Source organism: Balaenoptera acutorostrata, chromosome 9 (assembly GCF_949987535.1).
Source record: "Balaenoptera acutorostrata chromosome 9, mBalAcu1.1, whole genome shotgun sequence".
Classification (NCBI taxonomy): Eukaryota; Metazoa; Chordata; class Mammalia; order Artiodactyla; family Balaenopteridae; genus Balaenoptera; species Balaenoptera acutorostrata.
In genome coordinates this window covers 112,490,526-112,516,444 of record NC_080072.1, presented here as the reverse complement: position 1 = coordinate 112,516,444, position 25,919 = coordinate 112,490,526, and the positions used below count along the sequence as shown (strand labels likewise).

General features: G+C 50.4%; 3 protein-coding genes across 7 annotated transcripts in view; 1 reads left to right on the top strand and 2 right to left on the bottom strand.

The window, feature by feature from the left end:
* Nucleotides 1–1,936, bottom strand: part of GLB1L3 (galactosidase beta 1 like 3) — a 97,999-nt gene extending 96,063 nt beyond the window's left edge. Inside the window, exon 1 of the mRNA XM_057553314.1 lies at nucleotides 1,741–1,936. Within this exon, the coding sequence (XP_057409297.1) occupies nucleotides 1,741–1,936 (196 nt within the window). The remainder of the gene's footprint in view (nucleotides 1–1,740) is intronic.
* Nucleotides 1,937–3,852: 1,916 nt separating this feature from the next.
* On the bottom strand, nucleotides 3,853–20,959 carry ACAD8 (acyl-CoA dehydrogenase family member 8). Of its 3 annotated transcripts, XM_057552208.1 has the most exons (11): nucleotides 20,783–20,957; nucleotides 16,349–16,449; nucleotides 15,739–15,908; nucleotides 15,006–15,115; nucleotides 14,513–14,589; nucleotides 14,056–14,193; nucleotides 10,596–10,731; nucleotides 10,416–10,513; nucleotides 7,010–7,162; nucleotides 6,334–6,436; nucleotides 3,853–4,050 (listed from the first exon to the last, which is right to left on the bottom strand). In XM_057552208.1, the coding sequence occupies exons 1-11, from the start codon at nucleotides 20,889–20,891 to the stop codon at nucleotides 3,998–4,000; spliced, it is 1,248 nt and encodes a 415-aa protein (XP_057408191.1). In that variant the 5' UTR covers nucleotides 20,892–20,957; the 3' UTR covers nucleotides 3,853–3,997. The 3 variants fall into 3 exon arrangements, with proteins under 3 accessions (XP_057408191.1, XP_057408192.1, XP_057408193.1); XM_057552209.1 differs by lacking the exon at nucleotides 7,010–7,162 and having other exon boundaries at nucleotides 20,783–20,958; XM_057552210.1 differs by lacking the exons at nucleotides 10,416–10,513; nucleotides 10,596–10,731 and having other exon boundaries at nucleotides 20,783–20,959.
* Nucleotides 20,960–21,088: 129 nt separating this feature from the next.
* THYN1 (thymocyte nuclear protein 1) lies at nucleotides 21,089–25,727 on the top strand. Of its 3 annotated transcripts, XM_007183323.2 has the most exons (7): nucleotides 21,091–21,371; nucleotides 22,769–22,950; nucleotides 23,700–23,768; nucleotides 24,127–24,219; nucleotides 24,734–24,829; nucleotides 25,076–25,226; nucleotides 25,528–25,727. In XM_007183323.2, the coding sequence occupies exons 1-7, from the start codon at nucleotides 21,329–21,331 to the stop codon at nucleotides 25,572–25,574; spliced, it is 681 nt and encodes a 226-aa protein (XP_007183385.1). In that variant the 5' UTR covers nucleotides 21,091–21,328; the 3' UTR covers nucleotides 25,575–25,727. The 3 variants fall into 3 exon arrangements, with proteins under 3 accessions (XP_007183386.1, XP_007183387.1, XP_007183385.1); XM_007183324.2 differs by lacking the exon at nucleotides 24,127–24,219 and having other exon boundaries at nucleotides 21,089–21,371; XM_007183325.2 differs by lacking the exon at nucleotides 24,734–24,829 and having other exon boundaries at nucleotides 21,089–21,371.
* The last annotated feature ends 192 nt before the right edge of the window (nucleotides 25,728–25,919 follow it).

Sequence of the window (25,919 nt, the reverse complement as noted above, 5' to 3'; positions counted from 1 at the left end):
TATGTGGGAGGGATCGGCAAAGGAGATACAGGTGGGCTCTCTGAAACAGGAAGGTCAGGTACGAGGGTCTAACCGTAGTGCAGCAAGAGGCAAAGATGACTCTAAGACCGTGACAGCGTGGATTTTAAAAGAAGAGCAGCTGAGTAGGGCAGCACATCAGGGGCCTGGCGAAAGCAAAGTGTGAGGAAAGGACGAGGACGGCGGCAATGGCTCCAGGCTGGGAGGCTGGGAGGCTGCAGACTGATGTGCGGAATACACGATGTGGTTTATTTAGGGAGCTAATGACTTTGGTTTTGGACATGATGAGTTTGAGAAGCCAAAGGAACGTACATCTAAGCGAAGATGCCTGTTCAGCAAATGGCAAGAAACAAGGGTCTGCAGCCGAGAAGTAATGAGGAGCACAGGAAGCCTAGAAAGATGACGCTGAGTGCAGGGAGCAGCGAGAGCCTGCAGAAGGGCTTCCCTGGTTGCGCAGTGGCTGAGAATCTGCCTGCCAATGCAGGGGACATGGGTTCGAGCCCTGGTCCGGGAAGATCCCACATGCCGCGGAGCAACTGGGCCCGTGAGCCACAACTACTGAGCCTGCGCGTCTGGAGCCTGTGCTCCGCAACAAGAGAGGCCATGATAGTGAGAGGCCCGCGCACCGCGATGAAGAGTGGCCCCCGCTTGCCGCAACTGGAGAAAGCCCTCGCGCAGAAACGAAGACCCAACACAGCCAAAAATAAATAAATAAATAAATAAATTTATTTAAAAAAAAAAAGAATATATATGGAAATGTTCAGATAAAGCAGAGGATGGACCACAGGACATTTACTGTGGAGCTGATGAAGCTGAGACTTCTGGGCCCTTCTAAGATCCTGGGAGAAAGCTTAGTGACTTGTTCTTGTGCTTATGTGTTTCTGTAATGTTGGCAAAGGGAGATACAATCCTGCCGTTTACCTGGAAGAGGCAGACGGGGAACAGCTGGTAATCAGCACTAATTGACTACAACGAGTCATGATTTAAATATTGTCAAGTCCGACAGAAGAGATGTGTAAGTTGAGCAAGACACTTAACCTCCCTGCAGTTCACTGTGCTCGTCTGTGGGATGCGAGTGCTTATTGCACTCTATTCCGAGCCCTTTGTGTGGATTCTCTCACTTGATTCACCAGCTATCCTATGAGAGAGGAACTTTTATTCTCTCCAGTTTACAGGAGGAAACAGGCAGAATTTAAGTGATTTTGCTTTAAGTCGCAGTTGGTGGCAAAGCTGGCAATCAAAGGGCAGGGGAGTCTGACCCCAGAGCCCAGGCTCGAGGGAGCGAGGGAGCGAGGGAGCGGCAGCACCAGTTTTCGGCAGGGCTGCCCTGCAATTCAATTCCAATAAATTAACACAACAAACATCTCTTGGGTGTAACCTCTTGGGTGTCTGTTCGTGCAAGGACCCCCCTGTGAAAACTAGGAGATAGTTTACAGGAAAGTGTTTTGGAGAAGTCCTACTGTTTTTAAAATAACTGTGAGCAGAGACAGTACTTCTAATTTCTCAAATCTATAAGGGATAGAGACATTTTTAACAGGTGACCGAAACCCTACTCTGTTTAAACATCCATATACTGGAGTGGTTAATTTCTCCTCCCCCGTGGCAGGGTCAGAGCAGAGGCAGTCTGAGGAGTCCTGGAAGAGTTCAGATCCCTTGGAGATGCAGTTGTAACTGAGGCACCGTGTCCCCGGCTCAAGCCACCCCCCTTCCCCCAGCCCCAACCCCCGGCCCGGCGCTCTGTGCAGGCCTGGTCCTCGATGCCACACCCCGAGCAGCCTTCCAGCCCGTCAGATCCAGCCACGTTGGGCTGCATCTGGTCACCTGTGCGCGTCCTGTGCCCACCAGGGCCCCTGGCAGTGGATTTCCGCAGGACCTGTCTGCTCTGCTTCTGCTGGTTTCGTTTATGGACCAGCTGCATGGTCGATGACAGAGATGAGCTCCAAGTTCACTGTGTTCTTGCCACAGGGCCCGAATTCAGGCTGCTGGGAAGCTGAGCTCTAATAAATGACCAAAGGCGAAAGCACGTGTGTGCGTAATCCCAGCGGCTCACTGAGCTCTCAAGGGTACCGACAGCGTGCCTGCTCCGGCCTTGGGTCAGAACTGGGTGCTGGAAGCATCCGGAGGACCGGGAGGCCGTCCAGGCCCCAAGGCGGCACCACACCCACCCACCCTCCTGCTACCTGGCAAGTTCAGGCTCAAGCAGCCTCACCTCGCCGGCTTCAAGGACCTACTGACTGGCCGGCCTCATGCTCCATCTTTTCCCACTCAAATTCCTCCCCCACAGGCATCCCAGAATGTTGCTCTCAGTGGATTAATCTCATCACATCTTCCTCATTAAAAGCCTTCCGTGGCTCTCCACTGCTCGCAAAATGAAACCCACACCTCGGCCTTCGTAACGCTGCATCCAGATGCAATTTAAATCTTTCCATCCCGGGACCGCCCCGCTGAAGCAAAGTGTAAACAGCTCCCACTCACGGCCTGCACTTTTCCTGCTCCTGGTCCTTTCCTGTCTGAAGCTGACTTTCTTGGTTATCTTTAAATACCACACATCATCATAAAGGCTTAATTTGACTTCCTACTTTCTCCATGAATTCCTTCCTATAACACTTGTGCTGCATCATTCTGTCTTCCGTAGACCCATCATTATCTTGCACTGCAGCTGTGAAGTTAGGCTTCTGAAGGCAGAAATTTAACTTCAACTTCACGGTAGACCCACAGCCTGTCCCCCTGCACTACCCAGTACAGTGCCTTAGACTTCGAGGTCAAAACAGAAAACACCTGTCGTAGCTAAGGGCGCATATGTTGGTCTCTCTAAACACTGACTTATAGTTAAAAAAACACCTTGGATATTTCTTTTATAGAGATGAGATGAAATAATGCAATGATCGTTTATAGCAGGGTTCTCTAAAAAGTCTACATCTTTGGGTATTACTTTAAATCTACTTTCATAAATCATAAACACTACTTGCTTTACAAGGCTATTAATAATTTAAGGAACCTATTTTTAAAAAGTCAGCTTGGTCAAGGAGAGATTTTTGTTTATTATCCCAAAGTCCAGTTAAATGTTTAATTAAATGTAATAAAAATTTAAAAAATAGTCGTGAAAAAAAAAATAAAAAAAAAATAAAAAAAAAATAAAAAAAATAAAAAATAGTCGTGAAGGCTTATTTAGAAAGATAAAATAAAAGCCAGTAGACCTGAAAATGGTACAGAGAGGGGTAGATTTTATTTATTAGTGTAGTGATTAAAAACATTTAAAAAGAGGAGCAAAAAAGCAAAAACTCAGAAAACAAATATACTCAAAGCACTTATAAGGAAATGTTACAGGAACTTTGAATACCAATCCCAGACCACATGCTTCTAAAACAAGTATTCACAGTTCCAAATAATCTCAGCCCTTGATATTCAGATAGTCCAGAAGTGCAGATACGCCCTAAATCACAGCTCAGAAGGATTTCCAAACACTCATTTCATCATGATTTACATTCAGAGGAGGAGTTGCAGCAAAGGAAGAGCAGCCCACAGAAACCTTCTGCATCTTTAGCTGAGGCACAAAGAACAGAAAAAGACAGGAAGACACTTTCTCTCCATTTCTCCTTTCCCACTCCTTTGCTTTACAGTCAGGAAAAACCCTCAACAGAAGTACCCAGATTCCCAGAAGAGGGATCTGGTGAACCAGCAAAAGGCAGACAAATCAAGACTCTGTGGATCCAGGAAAGGACAGTGGTTTGGTGGTCAGTGTTCACCAGTCACCCTCTGCGTCAGGAAAACAAGGCGGCACGACTTCTTGTAACGTTCCAGCCAGGGCAGCTCCTGCCGCCCTCCAGGTGCCGCCCTCCAGCTGCCGCCCTCCAGCTGACGCTGTGACGGTGCCCTGGACAAGCACCGCCCCGCCAGCGCGTCCTGGACTCACTGTGACAGCGCCGTCCACACGGAACCACTCGACGCTGATCCTCCCATCGGAGCCTCAGTCCAGGGGCTACTCCTGCAGCAGGCTTCTTGAGATCAGTATCCGCATCACCTCGTTGCTGCCTGCAAGAGCGAGAGGACGCAGCGGCTTAGGAGCTGCCGGGCCTGAGAGTCAGCGAAGCTCTGACTAGGGATGTAAAGGGCAACGTCGCTTTTTATCTTGAAAGATGTCAGGAAGTGAGGAAAAAATTTACTTTTAAAAAAACCTCTTCTGAGTGGCATGGACATATATACACTACCAAATGTAAAATAGATAGCTAGTGGGAAGCAGCCACGTTGCACAGGGAGATCAGCTCGGTGCTTTGTGACCACCTAGAGGGGTGGGATAGGAAGGGTGGGAGGGAGATGCAAGAGGGAGGAGATATGGGGATATATGTAAACGTATAGCTGATTCACTTTGTTATACAGCAGAAACTAACACACCACTGTAAAGCAATTATACTCCAATAAAGATGTTAAAAACAAAAAAACAAAAAAACCTAACCTCTCCTGATAGTAAAAGTGATTTTATTAGGTAAAAAACAAACAAAATAAAACAGCAGAACATACAACAGTATATGTAGTATAATTCTATTTTTAAAAAATGTATCTATGCGGGGTGAGATGAATTGGGAGATTGGGACTGACATATACACACTATGTATAAAACAGATATCTAATGAGAACCCGCTGTATAGCACAGGGAACTCTACTCAATGCTCTGTGGTGACCTAAATGGGAAGGAAATCCAAAAAAGAGGGGATATATGTATACGTACAGCTGATGCACTTTGCTGTACAGCAGAAACTAACACAACATTGTAAAGCAACTATCCTCCAACAAAAATTAACTTAAAAAATGTATCTATACAAGCACAGAAAAAGGTCCAAAAGAAGATATTTTTGGTCTTAAATATAAAAGGAGCCCAAAGTATTAGTTCTGATGTCAAAACATGATCTTTTTTCTTTTTTAACTTTTCCTATATTTTGTAAGTCTTCAACAATAAATATACCAACATCATCAGTAATCAGAAAACTGAATTTTAAAAGAACAAAAACATTTTCCCTGGAAGAAGGGGGGGTCAGTTGCTTGCTTCATTTTTCCACTCTTTTTAATGCAAAAAGAAACATTAACCACCATGAGGAATGAGTAATCATACATCTCGAATAAAATCAAAGCTGAAATTTCCTATCTATCCAATAACAAAGTCTGGGGTGAAACAAGTGACAAAGACCAGTGCGCCCATTTTCCTACAAGCGGATGATGGTGTGGCCTGAAATAAGCATATCTGGCTTTTCTCAGTTATTCTAACAGGGTTGAAAGACAGAGTCAGAATGAAGGGAAGTCTCCTGCACTCACCAAGGCTGGAAAGCAACAGCTACGTACGACTGGAGTCACAGAAGGAATGAGGCGGCGGGGTTTGGCCTGCGCACTAGCAACCGTGCTCATAAACACGCTTTAGGGACAAGGTCTGCAGCAGAAAGCAGACACTGAAGCCTGTGACTTGGACGTGACACCCCATGGTGGCTCTCAATGTGACAGGCAGGATCAACCTGTCTGTGATTAGACAGGCAGGAACAACCTCACTGAAGCCTCGTTAGAGACGCAGATTCCCAGGCCCACCCACGACCCATGGAGTCAGAAGCTCTGCGCTCATAAACCCTCCCAGTGGTCCTGACGCTGGTCGGGTCCGAGAAGCATGCTTCAGAAGCCACAGGGAGGCCCGTGCTTCCTTCACATTCCTTCACTCAAAGTCACTTCCCCAAGCCTTTGCCTCATCTGCTGCCTTGGCTACAGCGTAACAACCTCAGCTACCTACTGGCTGAACAACAGTCATGTAATTTCAAGACTTCCACACCAGCGTGGAGTGGAGAAGGCCATGCAGAGCCCGACGCCAGCAGCTTAGCCATCTCCTGCCCGTGGGCCTGTGATCAGCAAGAAGATGCCCGTGTGTGACAATTAATTTACTGAAAGCTCCATCAGCAACACTGGTGATCGTGATCAGTGTGTAGAGGCTGGAGACCAAACTAGCTCACATCTGCCCCGTAAGTTACTGTGGAGAAGTCCTGGGATCCCTGAGGACCAGGTATTTTACAACAGTGAAGAACAGCCACTGCTGCAATTTTCAAAATGCTTTCTCAGATGTTACCTTAGTTTGTGCTGTCTCTATAAATGACAAAGGCAAAGGGCAGGAAGGGGGTGACTTGGTGACTTCCGCGGGGACAGAGCAGGGCCTCCTGGCCCCCAGGCCAGGCCAGGAGGGCACAGCAGGCCCCTCCAGAGGGGGCCAGGAGCAAGGAGGAGGAAGACAGGCAGCACGGGGACAGACGGCTCCGAAAGGGAGAGAACCACCTTGGCCACGTTTACCTTCGAGGATCTGGTGGACCCTGGAGTCCCGCATGTACTGCTGGACTGCGCAGTCCTTCAGGTAGCCGTAGCCCCCGTGCATCTGCAGGGCCTGGTTGCAGATCTGCAGGGACACAGGGATTAGATACCTCGGATTCTGGGAAGGCTCTGGAACAGGGGCTCCTCTCTCCGCCCCAGCCCTGATCTGGCCGCCTGCCCTGAGCCAACGCGAGGAAGGTGAAGGTGTCAGCCGGGCCAGAGGGGCTCCGGTTCTGTGTGCACGGGGACAACGAGGGAAGTCTGCCTCCTGAGCGAGCCCGTCCCCACCCACGAGGGACTCAGAGGCCTCTGCCCTTCTCGCCTGCTGTCTGCAAGGAGAGGCTGCCCGCCCCACACCAGCTGGAGTTCTGGCAAGCGGCAGATGCAGCCTCACCGTGGAAATGGCTCTGCCCCTGACATTTAAGCACGGCACAGTGCTGTGGTCTGACCCTTCTTCCAAAGGCAGCATCTCACCCAGCGCACAGCCAAACGGCAGAGGCAAAACATGACGTGCAGCGGCGTGGAGCGGGTGAAGCGCCGGCCGAGAGCGCCCGCGTGGGCCTCCCCCGAGTAACTGACGCCTCACGCCGCGTGCCAGGAGCGGCCGGCCGGCCCGCCACGTGCCGGTCACCCAGGAGAGGCAGAGCATCCCACTCACCGCAAAGCATTCGTCTGTGGCGAAGAGCTTGGCCATGGAGCACAGAGCCACCGCGTCCTCACGCCCCTCCTGCAGAGCCACGGCTGCGTGGCGGATCATCAGCCGCGAGGCCACCAGCCTGGCCACCATATCCGCCAGTTTGAACTGCAGGTACTGCAGTGAGAGGAGGGAAGAGAACCAGACGCAGACAGGCTCGGAGAGCCACCTCTAACCGCGGGCCGCTTCTAAGGGGCCCCAGGCTCCACAAGGAACGTGCCTCGTTAAGTCCTAAGTCCACTGCACTCCCTGCACGTCAGCATCTCGCCTCCTTAGGAAGACGCTCCCTCTGTCCCTTCCTCCCACAACCACTAAAACGCCCACAGCTCTGCCCGGCACGCCCTGGGGCCCCGCGCCCCTGCACACCTCACGGCGGGTGGGCTGGGACCCAGCGCGGGCAGGGCCGGGAAGCAGTGGACGTGGTGCCCGAGACCCCTGCCCCGGCAGCAGCAGCACAGGCCACAGCAGCGCCCCGAACCCAACAAGCCAGACACAGCGGGGCGCCTGCGACCCCAGCTCCAGCCCCGCCCCCCCCGCCTGCTGTGGTGGCAGCGCCCGTGACCCAGGCAACCCCGGATGTGGCAGAGGTGCCCGCCATCCGGTGCCCCTTGAGGCGACATCAGCCACAGGCACAGCCCCGGGCACAGCAAGCACCAGCACGCCCAGCCCAGCGCCTCTGGCAGCGGCGGCAGAGGCGAGAGAAACCAAAGCTCACACTACAGCGCCACCTGCTGGAAACCAAAGGAAAGTTAGAACCAAGTAACAAAGCTCTACCCAAGAAGGTACTGGCTGCTTCAAATGGGCCAGCAGAGGAACAACTGACCAAGCACCATGCAGAAGCACGGTAACACATGGGACCGCAGAAAGACGACAGTTCTCCAGAAACCAGACTTAAAGTCATGGAATACTGGGACCTAACTGATGGAGAATTCAAAATAGCTGCATGAGGAAACTGGATGAGCTACGAGAAAAGTCAGGTGGGCAGTTCAATGAGCTCAGGAATAAAACTAATGAACAGAAGGACTATTTTACCAAAGAGACTGAAACTCTTAAGAAAGAATGAAACCAAAATTCTGGAGCTGAAGAACTCAATAAATGAGATGGAAAATGCATTAGAAAGCTATGGGGAGAGAGCCGACCACAAGGAAGAGAGAATTAGTGAGCTCCAAGACGGAAATCTGGAAATGATTCAGGTAGGAGAGGAGAGAGAACTAAGATTAAAAAAACGATATCCTACGAGAGCTATCCCACTCCATCAGGAAGAGCAACAGAAGGACAGTGGGCATCCCAGAAGGAAAAGACAGGGGAAGGGAGCACAGAGCTTGTTTACAGAAGTAAGGGCTGAGGGCTTCCCTGGTGGCACAGTGGTTAAGAATCCGCCTGCGAATGCTGGGGACACGGGTTCAAGCCCTGGTCCGGGAAGATCTCACATGCCGCAGAGCAACTAAGCCTGTGCGCCACAACTACTGAGCCTGCGCTCTAGGGCCCATGAGCCACAGCTACTGAAGCCCGTGCACCTAGAGCCTGTGCTCCGCAACAAGAGAAGCCTCCGCAATGAGAAGCCTGCGCACCGCAAGGAAGAGTAGCCCCCGCACACCGCAACTAGAGAAAAGCCCGCGGGCAGCAACAAAGACCCAACGCAGCCAAAAATAAAATAAATAAATTAAAAAAAAAAAAAAAAAGAAGTAAAAGCTGAGAACGTCCCAAACCTGGGGAAGGAACTGGATACACAAGTCCATGAAACTAAGAGAACACCTAATTATCTCAACACAAAAAGATCTCCAAGACACATAATATTAAAACTGTCCAAAGTCAATGACAAAGAAAGAATTTTAAAGGCAGTCAGAAAAAAAGGGCAATAACCTACAAAGGAACCCCATTAGGCTAAGAGCGGAACAGAACTACCTTATAATCCAGCTGTTCCATTTACAGTATTTTTCCAAAGAATATGAAAACACTAATTCAAAAAGATACATGCACCCCTATGTTCACTGCAGCACTATTTACAACAGCCAAGATGTGGAAGCAACCTAAGTGCCCATCAATAGATAAATGGACAAAGAAGACGGAGTATACGTATACAATGGAATACTACTCAGCCATAAAAAAGAATGGAATCTTGCCATTTGTGACAACATGGATGGACCTAGAGGATATTATGTTAAGTGAAATAACTCAGACAGAGAAAGACAAATACCATATGATTTCACTCATACGAAGAGTCTAAAAAACACACAATAAATGAATGCACAAAACAAAACAAAACCACATAGATATAGAGAACAGACTGGTGGTTACCAGAGAAGAAGGGGGTGAGGGGAGGGTGAAATGGGTAAAGGAGATCAACGGTATGGTGATGGATGGAAATCAGACTTTCACTGGTGAGCTCACTGTAGTGCATACAGAAGTCAAATTATAATGTACACATGAAACATATAATGTTATAAACCAGCATTACCTCAATAAAGAAAAAAGAAAGAAAAACTGGAACACAAGCAAAGGAAAAAAGAGATAAATCATCTAATCACATCCCCCTGAAATAATTACTTTTTGCATTTTTCAGACGTATCCCTGAAAATGTTTTATTAATATTTATACAGGGACTTCCCTGGCAGTTCAGTGGTTAAGACTTCACCTTTCAATTCAGGGGGTGTGGGTTCAATCCCCAGTCAGGGAGCTAAGATCCCACCTGCCTCGCTGCCAAAAAACCAAAACATAAAACAGAAGCAATATTGTAACAATTCAATAAAGACTTAAGAAAAAAAAAATGGTCCACATCAAAAAAAAAAATCTTTTAAAAGAAATTTAGGGCTTCCCTGGTGGCGCAGTGGTTAAGAATCCGCCTGCCAATGCAGAGGACACGGGTTCGAGCCCTGGTCCGGGAAGATCCCACATGCTGCGGAGCAACTAACCCCATGCGCCACAACTACTGAGCCTGTGCTCTAGAGCCTGCAAGCCACAACTACTGAGCCCATGTGCCACAACTACCAAAGCCCATGCACCTAGAGCCCATGCTCCACAACAAGAGAAGCCCCTGCTCTCCGCAACTAGAGAAAGCTGTGCACAGCAATGAAGAACCAAAGCAGCCAAAGACAAACAAATTAATTAATTAAAAAAACTTATACATATTCATGTATTCTGTAAACAAAGCAGAAGCATACTCCTCTAAAATGTCGTGCTTTTTCTTGCCAGTCAATGTATCACGAATCTTTTCACGACTATAAGCAAAAATTATTAAACAATTATTGACAGAAATAGAGCACAAGTTCTGGCTGAAATGGGGGCAGAACCCACAAGAGACATCAGGGCCCCACAGCTGTAGAGAATGTTCTAGAGACAAGAGCAAATGCTGGGACACCGGGGAAGTTACCTGGTTACTGGCCAGGGGCTCTCCAAACTGCTTCCGGACCTTGAGGTGGTCTCGGGTGAGGATGACCGAAGCATACGCAGCGCCCAGAGAGCAGGACGCTAGGAAGGACGGTACCAACACGTCAAGTGAGCCAGGGGACCGCGCTGCCCGCCCGCCGCTCCGGCCCCCTGGGGTCCTCACCGACATTGATCCTCCCCCCGTTCAGTCCTCTCATGGCAATGAGGAAGCCCTGGCCCTCGTCCCCGATCCTGTTGGCCACGGGGACAGCACAGTCTTCAAAGATCACCGCTCGGGTCGGCTGTGAGTTCCACCCCACCTGGCAAAAATCAGGGGCTGTGTGGCTGCCCGGGAGTTGACCGCTCAGGGCAGCGTCCCCTCCACCAGGCTCTCCTATCCCTGGACTTAGTCCCTCGAGAACGTCAGTGAGGAAAAACAGAAAGGTCACACAAAGATCCGTCGACTCCGATTTTCCTCTTTCAGCACATTAAGAGCATCGACTTCCTAGTGCCCGCTCCACCAGAACCACCTGTCCCCACACGGCTCTCACGGCTCCTTCGGGATCGGGCAGAACGCTCCTCCTCTGTGGCACCTCCAGGAGTACATCCTTTTATAAAAGACATTGACAGTGGAAGGATGACTCGGGGTATGTGTCCTTTTACAAGGACAGCACAAGGATAATAACGAGCAAGAGCCACGCTCGTCCTCTGAAGAACTCAGCGCTTTTGCACGTGGTGCCGTAACGTCCACCACGCTGGCCATCGGCTGCACAGACCCGGCGAGGCGCGGGCACTGGCGCGTGGGAGCCAGTCACATACACCTTCTCCCAGCTTGGCTGCCGGTGACGTCACCCGGGCGACGCCATCCCGGTGACATCACCCCGGAAGCCAGAAATCGGTCCGGGGAGAGTATTTCCACCCCAGAAACTGGCAAACACTGCACATGAGGGGCTTCTTGGTGGCTGCTTTTCCCAGGGAGCTGAGGCTCAGTGAGGCAGCTCCTGAAGAGCACAAGACCAGACAAAGCCCCCGGGTCCCCGACAGCTGAGAGCCCCACTGCCCTCGTTCAGGGCTCCCTGCCGTGGGAAGAGGCGCTCCGTCCACAGCCTTTTACTCAAGGTTTTTCTTCCAACATGGGCTCAGTCCTTCTCTTCTGTCCATCACCCACCCCGTACCCTCAATTCCACTCAAACTGTTCCGCGAACTGTGCGGCTGGGCTTTTTAAACCATACTTTTGCTTCTCCTGCTCCCTGCCCGGGAACACTCCCCATCCCCAACCTCCGTCAAAGTCAAGCTTCACTGCAACTTCCTGAGGCCCTGCCAGTAGCCTGAGCCAGCACTGACCTCGTTGCCTTTCAGGCCCCCAAGTCTGAAACCTTCCCACACTGGCCTGTGTGGTCTCCCTGGAACTTACCTCCCATCCAGAACATACACACCTGGAACGGGGCAGACGGGCAGACCTTAACAACAGCCAATCAACGAGAACCACATACAAACAGCTGCTACCTCCTAGCCCCTTCCTGTGAAAACACCTCCCTTCTCCCCTGGGCAGAGAACCCCGCTCCTCACCCCCGAGAGCCCCTGGGAAGCTGCGGCCAGAAAGAAGACCCTCCTCCCCGCCCGCCCAGGACCAGGGGAGCCCTGTCCCGTCCGTCTGTCTTTCCTTCCACAGACTGCCTTCCCACCGCCACCCCTCCTACGGGAAAACGCATTCTTCTGTACGAGACCTTTTAACAATTAAATCCAAGATAAAGCAATTCCTCACACCACTTTCCCATAAAGCCAATGCAAAACTGGTTGTTTAAAGCTCTCAGCTACAAAATGTGCTCAGTACGCCAAGTCGAAGCATGTGCTTGCAGGGAAGACGGCCATGGGGCCGGAGAGAAAGACCGGCTGCTCAGGCCACCACGGCAGCCAAATCAGCCATGGCGACCAGTGGGTGACCCTGCACCCGGCCTGCGCAGCCCTGCCTGCCTCTCCAACTTCATCCCACGCCGCTCCCTTTGCTCACGACCCCCCGGCCACACGGAGAGGCTCTGGATCCTTCAAAGAGGCTCATCCCGTCCCCACCTCGGGCCCTCCGTCCCACTGCTGTCTCTGCCCAGAACCCTCATGGCCGGCCCCGGTGACGCTGCAGACCTCATCTCAAAGGACACCTCATCTTCAGAGTCGTCTGTCCCCACCCCGAGAAGCTCTCCTCCGTCCACGCCGCAGCCTCCCGCCTGCCTTCCCCCCTTGCCCTGAGCGCTGACGGAAGGCACCGCGTTTGTTCCTGCGCCCGCCCTCCGGGCCGATTCTACAGGTCGGGCGCATCCGTGCGGCCCCTGCTCTGTCCCACCACTCGGCACAGTGGACCCCTGCCAGCTGCTCAATGAATGAGACACCCTTCCAAATTCCCCACACATTATAGGACAGGTAAAGCAAGATGAATAATTAAGAAGAAAACAAGAGAGATACAATATATATGCTTAAAAGCGAGAGGAGACAGAAAGTAAAGGGAAAGAGACGCTTTGTTTATGGAATTTATTTACAGTTTTTCTCCAGGCCCTAACCTTGTCAGCTTTGGTATGCTATCAACCGATACCAGAAATATTGATGTGTTGAAATAATCATCACTATCTTCATAAGCACAAACACCAGAATCAGTATAACTTGGTCCTGTAAAATTATGTGTCAGGCTCCATGTCAGTCTGTCTTATAACCCCAAAGAGACATTCCTAGGATTAAGAAGTCTTATAGCTACCTATCTCATACACCACGTGTACACAGCTTACATAGCTTATAAAGGTAAGACGATGTCTTATAATCCCAGACAAGCTGTGGTGATTCTTGTACCCCCAGGAGTGAGTGTAAGGCTTTGCACAGTCGGTGTCTAGCAGGCCCTGCTTTGCTGTACGAGAGAAGGGGCACTGAACCTCTGAGCTCCTAGCAGCTGCAAAGGATCAGGAAGGTCATGAAGGGACGAACGGGGATCCGGGGAGCCAGGAGAGGAGAGGTAGATTAGGGGCCATCTCATTACTGACTTCTCTCCAAAAGCCCCAACTCTAACAGTACCTGCTGCAGGCGGAGGCCAGGCACCTGGCCTGGCCCACCTGACTAGATCCCACCCTCATTACCAGTGACAGTTACATAACCACAGGTCTACTGTTCATGGCCTGACTACTTCTTAATCCTAAAAACGTCTTCCCAAAGCCTATGGAAACACTCTTCCTCTTACATTACTGAAAGACCCACAATCGCTTCCAGTGAGTTTTACTGTATTTTTATTTGGAGAAGAAAAGTGGCCCATATGCTTTTCATTCCTGAGACCTCTAGTCTCCTGTAAGCATTTCCTCCTGGGGGAACAAGAGGGCATCAAGATAAGAAGGTAGATAAGAAATACAGGCCAAAAGTGGCTGCAGAAGAGATGACGGAGAAATCCCTCCCACTGATGAACTTACTGGCAAATGCTGCCACTTCACCAGCGGCCCAGCGCACTCTAACAATGCCCTATCCCACCTGATACACTGTCGAAACCCTAACTGAAGCAACAGCCTCCAAGGCCAGTGAGCCAGTGTGGAACCCATTTCCCGAAACAGAGCAGAGGCTAGTCGGGCAGAAGCAAGAGGGTCACAACCTGACTCTCCCTGTCCGACCGCACTCACCTTTCTCTCCTTCTTGCCAAAGCTGAGGCCAGGGGTCCCCTTCTCAACAACTATGCACGAGATGCCTTTGGGGCCTGGTCCTCCTGTTCGGCACATGACCACATAGATGTCTGCTTCGCCTCCACCACTGATGAAGGCCTGCGGGGTTGGAGAGGGGAAAACACTGCGGTCCCCCGACAATGGGACAGTGAGAGAGATGGCGGCACAGAGAAACTAAGGAGGGTTACAAAGAGCCTGCACCGAGGCTGTAAAAAGGAGACACTAGTGAACGGAACGAAGTGGCCTGAGACCAGAAGGGAAACAGTGACGGTGAACACGGGCAAGTCGGTGTGAGGTTCCCTCCCACACGTACCACCCCCAGGAATGTTCACTCGCAGACCCGGGGTCCAGGCTGTGGAGGCAGGAGGCGGACAGCCTCCGAGCGGCCCGGGGAGGACCGAGGACGGCATGCTTGTACCTTGGAGCCACTGAGCACGTAATGATCTCCTCGTCGCTTGGCGGAGGTCAAGAGGGAGGCGGCATCACTCCCACTGCCTGTGGCAGGGACGGGAGGGAAGCGGAGAGGTGGCGGAGAGCTTGGGAAGGTAAGGGAGCCCCAGCAAGGCTCCACCTGAGAAATCTTCCCTCATAAAAAACACCTCAGCGTTTGATACTTTAAAATCCACACGGCTGAGAAGCTCTCTATACTCGTGAAAACTGCATACGGCAATCAGACCCTTTTCCATCTCCCATCACACTAGCTTGCGGGGACCCTCCTACAAGGAGGTTCTGGTCTGCAGCCTGGAAAGATTCTGCCCTAGAGAGCTCTTCGCCTTGTGTCATCAGGTCACGGCCATCAGGTACCCTTGGTCAACAACGGCTACATGTGCCGGGGGCTGAGAAGGCACACCCCGTGATTTCCCATGAGTCACACCTCCCGCTGCACCTCATCGGCAGCACGGCAAACCCACCTGGTTCAGTGAGGCAGTAGGAAGCAAACTTCTCCATGGTACAGAGTGGAGGGCAAAACCTGTGCCTCTGTTCCTCACTTCCAAAGGTATCAATCATCCAGGCACACATGCTGACAGGTACACCAAGAAGAGACATTGACAGAGATAAAGACGGAAAGAAAAAAAGAAAAGGAAATTTGAGGGGGGAGGGGAATGGGGAAAGAGAACAAAGGCAGCAAAGTAGAGTGAAGCAGAACAGAGTGGGAAGGGAAAAGTCACAATTGAGAAGATTCATCTTTAAAGCAAAGGCCTGGATTAACACATATTCCTGGAACACGTACTACCCAGACGTACCCAGGGCCAAGGTATTTCTCACCTGGATGCTGTTCATACTATTTCTAGTTAGGTTAACTGAGCTCCCTAAAAATCAAGGAGTCCTATGTCCTTTCCCAAATTAGTGGACGCTTCATCTTTGGGTTGAGGAAAAGGGAACAGGCCCCAACCACTCCACTGGAGAAGCCTGTTTGGTACCAGGTCAATCTGGAATTTGGGAGAAGGCCAGCATTCTCTAAGCAACATACGAGATGACAGATTCAAGTCCAACAGGGAGCAGCAGAGCTAAGTGTGAACTTTTAACTGTCTAGTCCTTCAAGGACAGCCAACCTGAGAAGAGAAACCTTCTCCCTGCTGATATAAAATTTCCCAGTCAACCCACATGAGCACGTCACTGTGCTTCCCCACCTTGGCCACTCACTTGTGGATGCTTATGTAGGCTGTGGTGCTGGTGCAGCCTGTGGCCAAGGCTTCAAAGATGACAGAGGTGTCGAGCCGTGACAGTCCAGACCCTCCTACGTCTGTTCGTACGTAAATCCCCCCGAAGCCCAGCTGGGCTGCCTTCCGCATCACGTCCACGGGGAACAGCTCCTGCGCACACAGAGGGCAGGGTCATCGGCAAGTGATTCACAGACGGCCTTTTCTTTAGAGGGCACAAGGCAGGGTCAAGACGCTTGCACTCGGGAGAGAGTAGGGGGTCTCTTAACTCAACATGCCTTTTGTCATCTATATAGTGGAACCAGTTAAAATGCATTCTGTAAGGACTGGTTTCTGGCATGAAAGTTTCTTTTTATTATCAATAGAATTGCCTTGGTTTAAGAGTACCCAAATCTTTGTGCAATTAAAAAAATGATATCTACAGGATGCGGAAGATGCTTTCCAGGAAAGGAATCACACCACTCCTGGAACTTGCATTCGCTGTGAGAGTTTTAAGTGGAGAATAAATACTGAACAATCTGGGTCATAAGGAGGAGATAAGGGTCACTGAGTGAGGTATCTGTGGGAACATCCAGCACAAGGAAAACCCGCACCTTCTGGTCCCACTCCGCCATGTTTGGCGCCATCTCCCGGGCAGCAAAGTCGAAGGCCACTTTCTGGAACTCTTTCTGCTCTTCGTTTAGTCCCGTAGAAGCTGTGGGCGAGGCGGCATTTACTCGGAGCCAGGACAGGGGTCAGGGAAGCGTACTGCAAGCAAGAAGCACCACGAAGCCCGGGCCGGCAGTGGACCTACGAGAGCGTTCCCACACGGCACACCGCCTCTAGCACCCACCGTTAATCAGCGTCTTGATAGAGCATCACCTGCTTCCCTCCTTCTTTACTCCCAAATAGACTGGCTGACTTCATTTACCTTGTTACTTATTCTCTCAATACTCATCTTTATCTCTTCCTCCTCATGAATCCACATTAAAGGAATAATAAACACACACTGACCCTCAAATTTTGATGAACATTTTTTTCCTTCAGGATGTCCTGCGTTCTCTGTATTGGAATCTGTGCGTATTTGTCTACCAGCTACAACATATTCATTTTAAAAGATCAGTCAGGAAAGGAAGATACGGTACTTTGGCTTACCTTTCAAATTAAGGAAAAGATCCTGTAACAAAGCTGTGCATTTGACAGTCACTGATAACAATGATAATGAGTCTTCCAGTGTTGAAAACATGGCTAAGGCCTTCCTAAATCTGTCTTCACCTAATGGATTCAGAATTTTTAGAATATTTTCTTTCCTAACTGTTAATGCCGTGACTTTGGGTAACTCCTTCACTTCCAGGTCTAAGCTACTTAAAAGCTAAGGAAATGAACTGACTGAGCGATACCAACAGACAGGTAGTGGAGCTTCATCAGGACAAGTTTCTCTAGAACCTTAAGCATTTTGTAAAAGACTATACTATTCCAGTATTTCATCGGAGGTGATACTCTTTAGGAGAAAGATATCTGCATCAGCCTACATGAAATAGTGACCACTCAATTCACAGTGTCATTACTTTACAACTTTTCTTTAAATAGCCAGTTCCCCGAATGACACGAACACTATTTATTTTCTATGTTGTTTTTCAAACACTGTGCAGAACGAGATAGGACTCAACTGGAAAGCAGAGTGTCAGGCCACCCACCTGGTCATGTGGGTCTGAAATATTTTTCCCGTTTTGCAAGGTGATAAGACTTTCAGCTAGAGGCAGGCCAGAAGCTAAAAGGGAAGAACCTAAGCAAAGCTCCTGTGAAAAACCACAACCTTTTGGGGACCGTGTAGAGAATCTAGAAAAAGACGGACCATGAATCCTGGGAGCCACCATGCAGAAGGGTCAGCAACCTGCACAGGGTGACAGACTTACGCTGCTCACATTATCTTTCTTTTGTTTTCTTAGGACTGCCGTTTTGAAGGGACCGCCTGCCTCACATGTGTCTGCTGCAGCTGGAGGCGCAGTGGTGGCTGAGGAAACGTCAGGGGAAGAGGAAGTGCCGGGCCCTGCACTGCTTTCTAAGGTTTCAGCCTTTTGGTCCTGGGGTGACGGTAAGAGCACCAGAGGCGTGGAGGCACCCCGACCGCGACTTCCTTCAGTGCCCGACTGTCCTGCGCGGCCCCTCCCACGGAGAACAAGGGCAGGCGGCAGCACGCGTCTCTGGGGTAGGCCTGGGCCTCAGGACCGGCTGCTGCGTGAAGCAGGACAAAGCTGTCTGTCTGTGGCAGGACCCTCACCAAAATGGGAAACTCAGACGTGAAGAGTTGTGAGGATTAAAGACGACGCGACCTTGCGAAGTCCAAAGCAGAAAACTACGCTGGGTGCTGCTCTCGGAAACGTGGTCAGGGATAAACAATTCATGGTTCCTTGCCTGGGAGTCGGGTCATTTTCCATTCACAAAAGAATACTGACTGAGTGTCTACCATGGAGCAGTGCTGGGGTGTCAAAGATGAAAATGGTCCAGTCACCCGAAGGATGACATAAGTGGTGAGAAAGCAAACATCTGACTGTACACGGGCTACAAAACTTCTGTCCCAGCAAGAGCTCAATACGTGTCTACAGATAATATTATTAGTATTTGACAGAATAAAACAAGTAGTTCAGGGTATAAAAGGTTTAAGAAGTAGATCTGAATTGCATACAAAGTAAATAAGAGGGAATGGGTGTACACAAATCAGATGTACAGGTACACCTTGTTTCACTGCCCTTCATTTCTCTCTGCAGAATCTGTGTTTTTTACAAACTGAAGGTCTGTAGCAACCCTGTGTTGTCAAATGATGGTTAGCCTTTTTTAGCCATGAAGTATTTTTAAATTAAGGTATGGACATTGTTTTCTTAGACACAATGCTACTGCACACTTAATAGACTACAGTGCAGTGTAAACGTAACTTTTACAAGTACTGGGAAAACAACAAAGTCGTTATTGCAGTATCTGCTTCATTACAGTGGTATGGAACCAAACCTGCAGTATCTCTGAGGTGCACCTGTATAAATACAACATAATTACATATTTATTTAAGATAGATAATAATCAATTCTAGATAATGGAATGCTAACAAAAGGAGAACACTGCTTGGAGAAAAAAACTGGAAAAGGCAAGTTAAAAAGCAAATTATACACAAGAAAGCATGGTTACTGAGTAAAAATACCTAAGTTCTCAGAAAACATGCACTGAAAAACAAAACAAGACGAAACCCAGGAACTTCCCTGGTGGTGCAGTGGTTAAGAATCTGCCTGTCAATGCAGGGGACACGGGTTCGAGCCTTGGTCCAGGAAGATCCCACATGCAGCGGAGCAACTAAGCCTGTGCGCTACAACTACTGAGCCTGGGCTCTAGAGCCCGCGAGCCACAACTACTGAGCCTGCGAGCCACAACTACTGAGACCGCTGTGCCACAACTACTGAAGCCCGCGTGCCTAGAGCCTGTGCTCCACAATGAGAAGTCACCGCAATGAGAAGCCTGCGCACAACGAAGAGTAGTCCCGCTCGTTGCAACTAAAGAAAGCCCTCATGCAGCACCGAAGACCCAATGCAGCCAAAAATAAATAAATAAATAAATAAATTTATTTAAAAAAAAAAAAAGAATCTTTGAATGCATCCAAAGGCCAAACCTAGCTAGAGACTCAACAGTTCTGAGAATCCTGGTGCTCAAGGAATGCTTGGGAAGCTGCAGCAAATCACAATGAGGGAGCGCTGGACAAGGAACCAGGCATTCAAGAGCTGGGTCTGCAACTATTAATTATACAATTTTCAGGAAGTCAGGCCTCCAGACTCCTCCCTCAGCCTCAGGTGCCCCGTTGTAAAACCAGGGGGCTGCACTAGACACTGAGCAAGTTTCCTCATGTGTAAAATGATATATCAGATATAATGAAAATCATGACGCTCTTAAAAATTACTTTTCAAATTAAAATATGCCATGAATCAATGAGAAACATTTGTTGATCACTTCCATTAACTTGATATTCTAATATGTAGAATGATACACTAAAAGGACAGTTTCCTTTCATTTTACTAATTAAAAGAGGATTAAAAAGCACCTTCAACACTGGTTGAAGTTACACCACTAGCCACCGGAAATACTTATATTTAACCAATTTGTTGCCAATCAACAAAGGTGACCTTGCTTACCGAATTCTAAGTGCTAGGATAGGGTGGCACCCTGTGAAGGTGTTTCAGGACATTGAGAAGAAAACTGTCCTATACCTTGGCGTCCTTTACAGCTCTGGATGTCGAGCTAAGGCCCTCAGAAGCTACTCTGCCGTTTTCAAAAGTGTCATTTATTAAAAATTTTAAGAAAGAAAGACTTCAAAAGGAAAAAGTGGTTAGGCGCCCGACCACGTCACAGTGTCTGGTTACCCCCTAGGCGGCCTAGGTCCCCCCCACTCCGTTACTGGCATCGAAATTATTTGCCTGGTACCAGGAGACATTCAGATCTGTAAGCTCTGGTAGTTTCCCATTTGCAACAGGTTATTTTTCTGCAGAAATTTCAACAGTTGAAGTGTTTTGTAGTTATAGGTGTTGTTCTATAATTTATATATGGGAGCAAACCTTGTATCACCGGAGATTTTGTTCACCAATCACAACCAGTCCCGGGCTTTTCACATTCTTAACTGCCTTTAAAACCGATGGTTGTGATTTAAAAAAACAAAGTCACGAGCTTCCGCGGCGGAGCCCGTCGTTATCCGAAAGCAGATGGGTAACGACGTAGCTCCGAATTGTGAGAGGAAAGGTCGCAGGGGCGGCCTCACAAAACGTACCGCCAGGTTCATAACGCAAAGCACGGTATGGGCGGTCTGTACAAGGACGGACCAGCATCGGCCACCGGGACCGGGCTGAGCCACCGAGGGTCGCCCGCTCCCGGGGCCGCGCCACGTCTAAGCCGAGGAGACCACTAGGCCCGGGGCGCCCGGACGGGCCGACGCGGTGAATGAGGGCGGCCAGGCCGGCCAGGAGGGCGGCCGGGCCGGCCAGGTGGACGGACCCCTACCCCCAGGCGAGCCTTACGGTCGATGCAGGAGACCACGCCCCGCCGGCCGCTTTCGGCGGGGGCCTGGAGCCCGCCGCGCAACCCGCGCAGCCGCGCCCCGACACGCCAGCACCGGCCCCACAGCATAGCCGCCGCCTGCTCCACTCTTTTCTGCTCGGGCAGAGGTCTGAGGGGCGGTGACCCCGGCCGGCCGGCCACAAGGGCCGCGCCGCACCGCACGCTGGGAGCTGTAGTGCGCGCCGTGGCCCCGCGTGCGGACTCGGGGCGCCTGCGCGAGGAGCCGGGACTACAACTCCCAGAGGCCCCCGGGGCGCGTGCCAAGACTAGAAAGCGCCGCGGGGACGCTGTGCAGCGCCCTGCGGCGCGCGCGGGGAGGTGGGGTGGGGGTATCGCTTCGAAGGCCTGCGGACCCGCACGGGTAGCGGTGATTGAGAGAGAAGACCACCGGGGGCGCTCAGCGGCGGTCTGTGCTAGGCGGACATACGGGCGTGGGTAACGCGGGAGGATTCCGCGGGCGCCCTGGGCGACGGCGGAACCCTCGCTCCTCGGCGCGCGGGGACGCCATGCCGCGAGCCCGGAAGAGGCCGGCGGGGGTCGTGAGGCCAGGTGAGCCGCGCCCGGCTGCTCAGCGCCGCTCACCTTCCGCCCCTGCGCGTGGGGAAAGGCCCGAGTGGGTCGTTTTGAGGTCCGGTGTCCCGAGCCTCCCACCAGGCTCATGCCCAGGGCCCCTCTGCTGCTTGCTTGTCCGAGCGGTAGCTGTTTGGAAAGCACGAAAAGTAGCTGGGATACGGGCTGGTAGGCGCTGAGGCCGGTCACTTACAGTTCCCGCTCCCCGGGGAGCCAGACGAGGAAAGGAAAGTGTCACTGGGGCTGTGAGAGCAGGGAGGGGTTGGGGGGACGCCTTGAGAGGGAGGGGATTTGAGTCTAGCCGTAAAGAATGGGTAGGAACGCGGGATATCCGCGTTGTGTTCACAAGGATGAATGGCATTCTAAATGGAAGAGGAGCAGCAGCAAAGCAACGAACGGCAGAGAAAGTGCTTCTTCGAGACTGGGAAGGGTTCCGAGTTGCCCACAACACATTGTTACTTAACAGCACACACGGTGTTTACAGTGTGCTGATCAAGTCCAGGGGGACCCCAGGACCCTCGGAAGGTTCCACGTGTTAGACGTCCATCATGATGGCATACGTACGTAGGAGCTTGGACTTGGTTCAGAGGCTGCGTAGGATGGTCGTTAAGTGGATTCAGATAGACCAGCGTGGCAGGCCCTGATGTGTGATCTGGGACACATCTTACAGATGGACAGAACACCTCATAGATTGTGTAGACTGAGTTACAGTGAGGGTGGTAACACATAGGGCGTAGGGTAAGAATTTAACGGCTGTTAGTTACTGGGCACCCACTCTGCTCCAGGCACATTTCACTCACTCTGTAGGATAAAGTCCAGTCTTGACCATGTCTGCAAAGTCCAGAGTGGCTGTTTTATCCAGCTTCTCTTGGCACCTTCAAGGAGTAGAAAGGAGGCAGGCCACAGAGCATACTGAACAAGAAGGAAGAAGTCGAGGTGACATAATAGCTAATATTATTGAGCATTTATGGTAACGCCAGACACTGCCTCAGCCCATTGTTTGTATTATCTTATTTAATCATCAAAGCAAGTCCGTGGAGTAGGTGCCTGGTTTCCTCGTTGGAGAGAACAGCCCCAGCAAAGGCAGAGGAGAGGTTGAGGAAAAGAAAACATTCACTGACTACTTACTTAATGGATGCCACGGGAGGTATCCTTATCCCACTGAATGGGTAACCCAGAGGATGTCCTGTAAGGTAGGCATTCTGGTCCCATTTTTATAGATGAGGAACAAGTTCAACAATGAAGCTGCCACTGTTAGTAACTGACAGCTCCAGAATATGAGTCCAGCTCTGACTCCAAAGCATGTGCTTTTCCTGCAACAGAACTTTATCTCAGCAAGCAAGAAAGTTCTCTTCTTTTTTCTTCTCCTATTGCAGACAAGAAGGGGCCAGAAGGAAAACGTACCAAAACTGAGAACCCAGGGGACACATCAGCTAAGGTGGAGAACTCCAGCTTCCAGGAGACTTCAGCCTCTAAAGACTGTGGGAAGAATCTAAGCAGCTACTGGCTGATGAAGTCAGAGCCAGAAAGCCGACTGGAGAAAGGTGTAGATGTGAAGGTGAGGTCCCGCACCTGTCTCCAAAGTGCATGGGGGACACCACAGGGTCCCATCACCCACTTCTTACCTTCGAAGGGTAGGGAAAAGGTGATAAAGAATAGAATCAACAGGATTTATTGCCATCCACTATCTGTTTTGTGAATCTTCTACTTAGGGCAGGGGTTGGCAAACATTTTCTCTAAAGGGCCAGGTGGTGCTGTTGCAGTTCTGCTGGCATCACAAGAAAGTGGCTATAGACAAGTAGTGTGGCTGAGTTCCAATAAAACTATCTGCAAAATCAGGCATGGGCTAGATTTGGCCTGAAGGCTATAGTTTTCCAACCCCCGAACTAGGCAACATTCAGTCTTAGGTTGCCTTTCTCTCGCCACCTGCCATGCTCCTAGGTATCTCCCTGCCAACAGTTGGTACACAGGAGGCGAATGTAAATCAAATTTCATAGTATCCTGGAGAAAATAAAATTAGAGATACTATAGAAGGGATATATAATATTTTAATAAATGAAATACAGATAATCAGCAATTACCCGATTAATTATCCACTCAGCTAATCCTCTTAATTAGCAAGGCTAACAAGGTAACACAAAGCTAACTTCTACTTGCGCAGTTTGAGTGGCTCTGTGAAGAGCTTCCCAGTAAGCTCATATGCCACGCCAGCTGGCAACACCCTATAGGGGAAGGAACTTGTCCGCTTCCATATATTCTTACCGATTGGCCCAGGATTGTTTACTGAATGACCTATTTCTTGCTTAGTTCAGCATTGAGGATCTCAAAGCACAGCCCAAGCAGACAGCATGCTGGGATGGTGTTCGCAACTACCAGGTAAGCGGGTTAGACAGGCCCTCGAGACCCAGGGTGGGGGATAAAAGCCTGCTTCCTTCTGACTTATTCAGTAGCAAAATCTCTTGGCCAAGGTTGTTTTTTCCCAGAACCCAAACCTGAAAATATATTAACAAATGCCTTGATTGCTTTGACTGCATGCAGTTTTCAAATGGCCTGTGTTCCAGCCAATGTCCTGATACAACTCTGGGTAAAAGGCAAGAATTGAATTGAACAGGCGGTGGGTGGGGGGAAGCTGCAAGAAACAAAATCTCATCTAATAAAAGCAGACTTGATTTCCGGGGGCTAGTGTTTTCTGGCCGGTGGGAGGATAGTTCTTGTTTCTTCTCTGCTGGAACAGGCCCGGAACTTCCTGAGAGCCATGAAGCTGGAGGAAGAAGCCTTCTTCTACCACAGCAACTGCAGAGAGCCAGGCATTGTGGGGCTTATGAAGGTCGGTTGTACAGGCTTAGGTCTGAGTCCATCTCCTTTCATTGCAGGTTAGGGAAACAGCTTAGGTAGGTAACCCTCCTCCCTATCCCTGCTGTCTCGGGAACATGTGACAGGACTGCAACAAGGCAGGCCTTCATTTCCGGCCCCGCTGGCAGACACCTCTCTCCATTTCTGCACCTTGGTCTTTCACTCAAAAACAGGCCTGATGGTAGCTCTTCCAGGCCAGGAGTTACCAGGATAGAATTAACTGCAGGTGGAGAAACAGTGGCACCAGTAATAACCTTTAATGTTTGGTTTAGGACATACTTTTAAGATTTTTGTCAGAATAGGGTTGATTTCCTCTGCTTGCCTTAGACTGTGTATTACTTCCAGATACCTGAGCCCTCAGTGGCTCACCAGTGAGACAGATGGGGTAAGAATACGTAGAGTAGGAAATGATAGTTGGACTTGGACTAAAGCCTGGCCATGGAGCTGACTGGACAGACAAATGATTGGAGACTCGGCTTTAATTTCAGATTGTGAAGGAGGCATACCCAGACCACACACAGTTTGAGAAAAACAATCCCCATTATGATCCATCCAGCAAAGAAGACAACCCCAAATGGTCCATGGTAAAGATACTACTATTCTTCCTATTTCACAAAAGAGAAAGGATGGACAGAGAGGGAGGAAGAAGGTCTGGGGTATCTTTAGATCGGGGCACAGAGCCCCGCTGTCAGTCCGGTGAGGTTACCCTGCTTTTGGAGAGAAGGACAAACACTGGCAGCCAGGCCCTAGGACCCCCTGCAAGCAGCTAAAACACAGCAGGCAGAGTCCAGTGGACATGGCTTTCTGTCCCACACACTGTTGCCATGCAGGTGGACGTGCAGTTTGTTCGGATGATGAAGCGTTTCATCCCACTGGCTGAGCTCAAGACCCACCACCAAGCGCACAGAGCCACTGGCGGGCCCTTACAAAACATGGCTCTCTTCACCCGCCAGAGACTCTCGGTCCAGCCCCTGAGCCGAGGTAAGAACGGCCCTTGCCTTTTGATCACACGCCAGAGGGACGGTGAATCCACACGTACTAGCTGGTGAGCCCCGAGCACGGCGGTCAAGGTCTGAGTCTGTCTCCCCACCTGTAACTCCCACGAGGGAGGAGCCCCCCTGAGCTGCCCAGGGCAGCCGTGCTCGGCACCTGTCGAAACGCCCCTGAGGGTTCCGAGTGAACGACTACCTGCCTTGCGACTTGAGAAATGCCTGCCATGACTGCCCTGTTCAGGAGGAGACACAGACCTAATTCTTCCTCTTCTTCTTGCCCTTTTCGGCAGAGGAGTTTGATTTTATTTTGAGCCTGGAGGAAAAGGAACCGAGTTAACGGAGACACGGCTGCTGAAGTGGGCAAGATGTTGCCCCAAAGTCAAGCTTCCACAAGACAAAAGGCGGCGTGGGGAACATGCTGGTTGTGTTCACCCGGGGTTGTGTGTAGACGTCGGGTTTGGGTCCTTTTTAATAAAACATGAATGTCTGAGTTGGAGGCATTTCTTTTAAATCAGCATCGGAGGTAGAATACTCCACTGCACGTTTTTACATCCTCTCGGCCAGATGCAGGGCCCAGTCTGGTGACACCCACTAACATGGATTGTCTCTACACCAGCCTTCCTTGCCCACCCCTGAAGTGTCTGGTCCCAGAGTGGGTAAAACCAGCAGTTTCAGGACAGGT